This window comes from Gossypium hirsutum, chromosome A12 (assembly GCF_007990345.1).
Source record: "Gossypium hirsutum isolate 1008001.06 chromosome A12, Gossypium_hirsutum_v2.1, whole genome shotgun sequence".
In the NCBI taxonomy this organism is placed as follows: domain Eukaryota; kingdom Viridiplantae; phylum Streptophyta; class Magnoliopsida; order Malvales; family Malvaceae; genus Gossypium; species Gossypium hirsutum.
Genome location: NC_053435.1, coordinates 32,649,427 through 32,658,472, shown reverse-complemented (window position 1 = coordinate 32,658,472; position 9,046 = coordinate 32,649,427). Strand labels below are relative to the sequence as shown.

The 9,046-nt window shown below is 34.7% G+C and overlaps 1 protein-coding gene across 1 annotated transcript; it reads right to left on the bottom strand.

Moving 5' to 3' along the window:
- Positions 1-108: 108 nt before the first annotated feature.
- LOC107925516 (oxidation resistance protein 1) lies at positions 109-3,769 on the bottom strand. Its single transcript, XM_041084134.1, is given in 8 exon segments — positions 109-591; positions 724-808; positions 982-1,069; positions 1,339-1,402; positions 1,490-1,567; positions 2,047-2,119; positions 2,243-2,796; positions 3,355-3,769. Coding segments are annotated over 8 exon segments (1,140 nt in total). The 5' UTR covers positions 3,469-3,769; the 3' UTR covers positions 109-507.
- Positions 3,770-9,046: the final 5,277 nt, after the last annotated feature.

The window sequence follows — 9,046 nt, the reverse complement described above, 5'->3', positions numbered from 1 at the left end:
CAACTCTTCAAAAATGAATATGACTAATATGAAATGAAAATATGATTCAAGAAGTGATTTATTACTCTCCAAATTGGGCCCTGTAAATGAGTAAAGATTGGATTTAACTTTGCTGAAAATAAAATATATTGACTTGTCCATATATTCTCAGTAACATTTAGCCACAATTCAGCTTTGATGCCGGAAGTATATACAAGTCAAGCATAATTAAACAGTGAAAGGATATATACAACGAAATATTCCAAATCCAGTTAATTATGTCGACACTCGGGAAAAGGATGATTGTACCAAATGAGAAATCATCAGAACTCACCCAGTAGTCGATGATCACAAGGAAGAAGTAAAAACAGCATCATGCTCAAAGGGTGTTTTACCATCGGCAAATTCCAGGCATCTCTGTTCTACTTAAAGCAAGTATTTCATCATATTTTGATCCATATACAAAGCCCCACAACTGTAATATAAGGATTAAGTTAATGAAGCATAGCATCATGCTCGAAGGGTGTTTTACCATCGGCAAATTCCAGGCATCTCTGTTCTACTTAAAGCAAGTATTTCATCATATTTTGATCCATATACAAAGCCCCACAACTGTAATATAAGGATTAAGTTAATGAAGCATCTATATGATAAAATTATAAACAAGCCAAATATGAATTCATGAAGCAAACAAAACAGTGACATGGTTGTAGAATGGAGAAAGAGAAAGATAGACAGGCGTACCTCAATCTCCTTTACTTCAAAATCTTCAGATAATGCAAGACAGGGGTTTCCGTAGGTTTCTGAGAATGAGCTAGATCCGTTCAAGCTTTACATAAAATTTGGGACATATCAAAAAGCATTGTTTCGTATCAAACTTATTGTAATTAACAAAAGAATTCTATTTTAAAGGAGAAGAAAGAAAGAAAAGGAGGGGGGGGGGGTTGAGGGCTTCTGATTTTTTAAATATAAAAAAGGAACCAGAAAGGACATATATCTCACAGATCACAATCTAGATAGAGTGCAAAATGGCCACCACCACCAATTGCCAGAAACTCAGTGGAACACAGAGTGAAATATCGATTTGCACCTGTTCCACATTTGCAGTTAGATATATCAAGTTTCCTTAGACAGGAACTGTTTTAAATACAAAAGAAAGCCAGAAGAGCCAATCATCAGTTCAAGCCCCCAAGTAGACCAGATTAGTATACTTATGTTATTTCAGTAGTCAATATACTTATGTTCTAAAACACAAACATCATTCCATAGTAACATTTTCAGCACTAGCATACTCTGATGTTTGAACAGCTTGTAATCAATACACGTGACAATGGAAACGGTAGACAAAGATGGGAATACCTGTAGGACGGAATATAACTGGGTCCCCGGGTCTATCCATGAAAACAAAGGTACTATTTGTTCCCTGTTCAAAAATCAAAATAAAATGTGAATATATTTATACAAAATATTGGTGGATACAAAAAAAAAAAAAGGTGTTTTCTAGCATCACCTGGTATTTCTTATTAGTTGGTTTTAGGGGTGCCTCAACCAGACCACCAAACACTGCACCTTTACGGTCTCCAACAACCTATAAGATAAAACAAAATGCTTTGAGCCCTTGACCTAAGTGCTCAAAAAATATGAATGATTTCCTTGCCTAAGGACTAGCACTGGGAAAATAACCTCGATAAGGAATCTGACATCAAGCATGTTTATAGCTTATGAAATTCCTTCTTCAAGCATAGATAAAAGACAATTGGATTTGAAGTCAACACATCATTGGTATAAAAGATGAAATGCAAGAACTGAATATGAATTGGAAAAAGAGTTCAAGAATACAGAGATCTGTAGACATAGCCACATAACATAGAATGAGTTCTCAGAATATATAAATTCATTAAGTTAACGATACAGGCATGTCCAACTAATATTCGGACCATGGGTCCATGGCAATGACATTCCTGATAAGTATTAAGTATGACTGCATTGAAGACTTAAAATATGCTGTGAAAGAACAGAAAAAAGAAAAAAAAAAAAAGTAACAGGAGAAAGTCATTTAACCATTACCAGCAAACTGAGACCAGGCCAGAGCATGCTTCTTCGGTACAATGTTGACAGTGATATACCATGCCTCCATGTACTATGAAGGCCAACAGAGATATATCAATGAAGGAAAAATAACTATTTCTCAGTATAAGCAAAATTATATATCCAAATGAAACACCAAAGTCGATCCATGAAACCGAGAAACAACAGTATTCACCTGTAGAGCAATAACCACTTTCTCCCTTGAACAATTGCAGGAAGTGATGCATAAAGGGCATTTCTTGTTTTCTCTGTAAGAAGCAATGACGGTTCAGAAGCTTCAGGAAGTTCTCCCAAAGCCAAAGGCTCCTTAACATTTTGCATATGTCTCATCTTGAGCCCATCGATCTTAGCATCACCCTCATCGTCACTTTTCACGTCAGAATCGCCCTTGTCTTTATTTTTGTTTCCACTGATCCTAGTAGCTTGGTAAAGAGCTCTAAGTGATTGCTTACCCCTAGAAAGTAAGCTTTTCCTTCTACCATTCTCTTTCATTATGTTGTCGGATGAATCACCAGTTTCTTCTTGATTATCATTCTGCTCATCCTAATTCAAATCTTGACCTGATTCCGAAGAAGACAACAGTGAATAGAGGAATGCAGTAAAAGAAGACGTATCAGGGCCATCAACTAGATCCCCATCCTCCTCCTTGCTGATTAACTCTTTCTCTAGTTGGCTTCTTTTCGACCTACTCACATTTCCTACCACAAAGAAATCGTATGTGATTGCAGGCTTTCAACAGAGTAACTTAGTAATACTTCAAAACAGATTAACTACTCAATAATCATAGACCTTTTTATTCTTTGACAAGGTTGAGATTCTTAATGCAAGTTTTTTCAATGGAGATAAGTTTCAAATCACAATACAATAGAACTTGCACTTTTAAACCATCGCTGAAGTTCAAACAAAGAATTTCCACAATCAGTTCAATAATCCTAATCTCAAGAAAGGATTAACCAAGACCCAAAAAAGAAAGGGGAAAAAGAGAAGAAAACAAACAATAATGATAATTAGAAAGGAAAATAAAAGATGTAACCTTGCAAAACCCAATCAAATACATTGAAAACATGAAAAATCAAAACAATCTACTAAAGCATATGAAAAATCTATATCTAGGCTGCCCACAATTAAACATTATTTGGGATATTGACTAAACAGATGAACAATGGCAAAGATCATCTTTGATGATCATAATTATGATAAGCACTCAAAAGCATAAATAAAGAGGGGTTGGGGGGGGGAGGAGGAAGAAGCATTCTCAAGATAAAGCAAAGAAAGAGAGAGACTTACAGGAGGAGGGTGAAGAGGCGAGGAGGATTTATCAGAAATGGGTTTAAGAAGGCCAGTGGTAAGATCAGTTACAAAGTGAACAGCTTTGCTCCTCAAAGACTTTTTCATTCCCATTTCCTTCCTTTTAATATCCAATCCAATTCACCCCCGAAAGACAAAGATATTTTACACCACAGCTTCCTAGCTTTTTTGTCTGTCGATTTGAGTGGTGTCTGATTCTATATTCCATTCATATTCTCAAAAAAAGAACAAAGAAAACAACTTTTTTTTGGCTGGCTTCTACCAAATTCAGCTAAATTAGCAGCATAATTGAAATAATTATAAAATATCACATATTAAAGTAGAAACCATATTACCCACTTCCTTTCCTTTCCCTTTCATTTTGCCAGCCGGAGCAAAGGGCAAAGACTACGCCTAAAGTAAATCATTATAGGCAGATAGCCTGGTTTCGGTGCTTTTAAGTTTATTTATGAAGTTTTATTCTTAGGTATAACGAAGGGACGCCATGGCCCAATGGATAAGGCGCTGGCCTACAGAGCCAGAGGCTCTGAGTTCGACCCCTGGTGGAGTCGTCAAGACTGTGTTTTTTCACTTAACAACTTTTTTTTATTACCAAAATTAATAAACTGACCCGTCTCATAAAATCAAGTCGCCATGGCTGTGTTTTTCCATACAAAAACTCTTCTTTTTACCAAATTTAACAAAATGGCCTGTGTCATAAAATCAGATCTAAATTTATGTTAATTTCAAAATTCAACAAGTAACAACAATCAATCACGATTTTAATATTCTTTTACATAATTTTGATCTTTATAATAATAAATTTATCTCCCAAAATTTATCTATTTTATTAATTTGATTTCAATTTAATAAATTTATCCAGTAAAATTTGTGTAAATGTGTAAATGTTGAAGTTCAATTTATTGAATTTTTTAAAATTATGACTAAAATGACAAAATATATAAATATTAAAAATTAAATTTATTTTTATATGAATTAAAATTATGTATAATTGACGGAAGATATTAATATTGTGATTAATTGTCCTTAGTTGTTCACTTTTAAAATTGGTAGAAATTTAAATGCTTTAATTTTTTTTTGAAAGGAACTAATTTACTCTGGTTTCGAAATTAAAAGATATTGAAGAGGTTTTTATTTTATTTTATTTAATGAAATCCAAAAGGAAAAAATAAAAAGGAAAAAGAAGGAAAAGCCACTCAAGCAATAAATCGAGGAAGTGGTTAATGAAATATAATCACAATGATGATGCACAGTTCACACCAACGAGGTGTGTCTAGACTCCATTTTTGTTCAATCTCACAACTATCTTCCCTTTGGATGATAGCAGTGGAGTGAGTTTCATCCACTGAAACTGAAATTTTTTACTGAACCTTTTACCTCCAGTAAACCCGTTGGCTTTGCATTTCACAAACATTGGCTTCTTATTTGACAATTATGACCCTGCGTTTGTTCTAACAGTAATAACCCAGCCACACAATGCTTCATTTTTCTAATAAAAGTAATAAACATTTGTATCTAAAATTCATCAAGTTAATAAATTTGTATAATTTTGGTAAAAAGAAAGTGAAATAATTGAGAAATGCATATCCCACCGTAGTTTAATATTTCTGTATATAATTCATCAAATAAATAATCTTATAAAATTCATAAAATGGTTTTAATATTTTTAATTGTTATTTAACAAAAGTTTAATTTAATATTTCATACAAAATGCTTTTAAATAATTATTTATTATATTATAGGATGAGTATTTTAGTACTATTAGAATTAAGTGACCCGAATCCTTATTTAAATAAAATACAGTGATAAAATAAAATAAAAGAAGAATCCATATAAAATTACACTTCTTTTATTTTATTTTATAAGAAGGTTTTTTAAACCTTATTAAATTCCATCTATTTGATGTTGATTAGAATAAGATGTTTCAGTCTTACTAGAATATGACTTTACAAGCTTATAAATAGACATAGTCTATTCCTCTTGCAATGATTTGAATTCGACATAGTGAATTTTCTTTTCCTCTGCTCGTGGTTTTTTCCCGAAAGGGTTTCCACGTAAAAATCTGTGTGTTATTTTATTTTATTTTTTTACAAAGTGGTATCAAAGCTTTCGGGTTGTTCATCTCGATCACGGTAATGTCGTCTTTGAAGTATGAAATTCCGCTGTTAGATCGCAACACTAGATTTGTGTTGTGGCTAAGATGCAAGCAGTTCTTGCGCAGATGGATCTGGAGGATGCCCTGCTAGGGATAGATAAGATGCCTTCGACATTAACAGATGAAGAGAAGAAGCGTAAGGATCGAAAAGCGTTAACACAATTATATTTGCATTTGTCTAACGAAATTTTGAAGGATGTGATGAAAGAGAAGATCGCCGCTGTATTATGGAAGAGGTTAGAACAAATATGCATGTCAAAAACTCTAACAAGCAAGTTGCATATGAAGCAGCGTCTTTATGCTCATCATTTGGAGAAAGGTGCGTCAGTACACGTACACTTAACAGTGTTTAAAGAAATTCTCTCAAACTTGGAAGCCATGAAGGTTCAGTATGATAAGAAAAATCTAGGGTTGATTCTACTTTGTTCGTTGCCACCGTCTTATTCAACCTTTAGAGACACGATTTTATATGGCCGCGAGTCTCTCACAGTTGATGAGGTTTATGATTCCTTGACCTCGTATGATAAGATGAAGCATCTTGTAGTTAAACTTGACTCTCAGGGAGAGGGTCTCATTGTTCGTGGGAGACAAGATCGGAATGTTGATGATAATCGTGGAAGGAAATAGGAACAGAATCCTCGTGGTAAATCTAAGGGTAGATTAAAGTCTTCAAACAAAGGTAAAACTTGTAACTTCTGCAAGAAGAAAGGGCACATTAAATCTGAGTGCTATAAGCTACAGAACAAGATTAAAAAGGAGGCTGCGAATCAAAAGGGAAAACAACCAGAAAATTTCAGTGAAACTGATATTGTAGAAGACTACAACGATGGTGAAATTTTAGTAGCTTCAGTCAACAATTCTAAAGTGAGCGAGGAGTGGATACTTGATTCAGGCTGCACTTTCCATATGAGTCTCAATCGGGATTAGTTTACAACTTATGAAATAGTGTCTGAAGGTATTATTTTGATGGGAAATAATGCTTCGTGTAAAATCGCAGGTGTTGGAACAACTAAAGTTAAGATGTCTGATGGAGTTGTCAGAACACTTAGTGATGTACGACATGTTCCAGAATTGAAAAGAAATTTAATTTCATTGAGTACTCTTGATTCAAAAGGGTACAGATACATAGTTGAAAGTGGGGTTTTAAAGATTTCCAAAGGTTTCCTTGTTGTGATGAAAGGGCAGAGAAAGACTGCCAAGTTATATGTTTTGCAAGGTTCTACTATTACTGGTGATGTAGCTGTTGCTTCCTCTTCCTTGACAGATGATGATATTACTAAAATTTGGCATATGCGCCTAGGGCATATGAGTGAGAACGGCATGATAGAATTGAGAAAAAGAGGACTTCTTGATGGGTAAGGAATTTGCAAACTGAATTTCTGTGAGCACTGTGTTTTTGGGAAGCAAAAGAGAGTTCGATTCACCAGACGAATCCATAACACGAAGGGAACGTTGGAGTATATTCATTCTGATCTGTAGGGGCCATCTAGAGTGCCTTCGAAAGGTGGAACTAATTATATGCTAACCTTTATTAATGATTTTTCTAGAAAAGTTTGGGCGTTCTTCTTGAAGCAGAAAAGCGATGTGTTTTCCGCATTTAAGTCTTGGAAAATTATGATTGAAAAATAGACGGGAAAAAAAATAAAATACCTCCGCACAGACAATGGCTTAGAGTTTTGTTTTGATGAGTTTAATAGATTGTGCAAGTTAGAAGCGATCGTGAGACACTTGACAGTTTACCATACTCCACAGCAAAATAGCGTTGCAGAACGAATGAACAGAACGATCATGGAGAAGGTTCAATGTATGTTGTCAAATGCCAACTTACCAAAGTCATTTTGGGCCGAAGCAGCCTCTACTGCATGTTTTTTGATCAATCGATCCCCAACCATTGCCATTAAGAAAAAGACTCCACAAGAGGTATGGTCTGGTAATCTTGCTAATTATTCTGATTTAAGGATTTTTGGGTGTCCTGCGTATGCTCATGTTGATAATGGAAAATTGGAACCGAGATCCATTAAATGTGTTTTTCTTGGTTATAAAGCTAGTGTAAAAGGGTATAAGTTATGGTATCCTGAAAATAGAAAAGTTGTGATTAGCAGAGATGTTGTTTTTGATGAAATTGCTATACTACCTAACTTATCTCTTAAAGACTCTTCTAATAAAGAAAATTAAAAGCAGGTGGAGCATTAGATTAATACGGAGTCGACTCCTCAAGCCAGTACAAAAATTGAGAATAGAGTTGCTTCTTCACCGCAATACTCTATCACCAAAAACAGAACTGGAAGAGAAAGTAAACCTTCAAAGAAGTATGCTGAGGCTGATCTAGTTGCTTATGCTTTAAATGTGGCTGAAGATATAGATGTGAATCAAGAGTCATCTAATTATTCTGAGGCGGTTATCTGAAGACTCAGAAAAGTGGATGTTTGCTATGGAAGAGGAGATGGAATCACTCCACAAAAACAAAACATGGGATCTTGTGAAACTTTCTAAAGGTAAAAAGGCTGTTCGTTGTAAATGAGTGTTTAAAAAGAAAGAAGGGAATCCAGGAGTTGAAGAACCTAGATATAAAGCAACGCTTGTTGCAAAGGGTTACAGTCAAATTCCAGGAGTGGACTTCACAGATGTGTTCTCCCCAGTTGTTAAGCATAGTTCGATTCGAGCTTTGCTTGGTATTGTGGCCATACATGATTTGGAGCTTGAGCAGTTAGATGTAAAAACTGCATTTTTGCATAGAGAACTTGAGGAGGATATTTACATGCAACAACCAGAGGGTTTTACAGTCTCAGAAAAAGAGGACTATGTTTGCTTGCTGAAAAAGTTCCTTTACAATTTGAAACAGTCACCAAGACAGTGGTACAAAAGGTTTGATTCCTTTATGACTTCTCATGATTTCAAATGAAGTAGTTTTGACAGTTGTGATTACTTTAAGAAAAACAATGATGGTTCTTTTGTGTATCTACTTTTTTATGTTGATGACATGTTGATAGCAGCAAAAGATAAAGGAAAGATAAGAAAGGTTAAAGCCCAACTAAGTGAAGAATTTGAGATGAAAGATTTAGAACTAGCAAAGAAGATACTTGGTATGGAGATTCTTAGAGATAGAAAAGTAAGTAAATTGTACTTAAGTCAGAAATGGTACATTCAGAAAGTTCTTTGCAGGTTTAATATACAGAGTGCTAAGCCTGTTAGTACTCCATTAGCAACCCATTTTAGACTTTCATCGGCTTTGTCTCCACAATCAGATGATGAGATTGAGTACATGTCACATGTTCCATGTTCCATGTTCCATACTCTAGTGCAGTGGGATCTCTCATGTATGCTATAGTTTGTTCACATCTAGATTTATCATATGCAGTCAGTGCAGTTAGTAGATACATGGAAAATCCCGGTAAAGAACACTAGAAAGCAGTTTAGTGGATTTTAAGATACTTACGAGGTACTACTGATGTTTGCTTACAGTTTGGAAGAACTAGAGATGGAGTCATTGGGTATGTTGATGCTGATTTTGCTGGA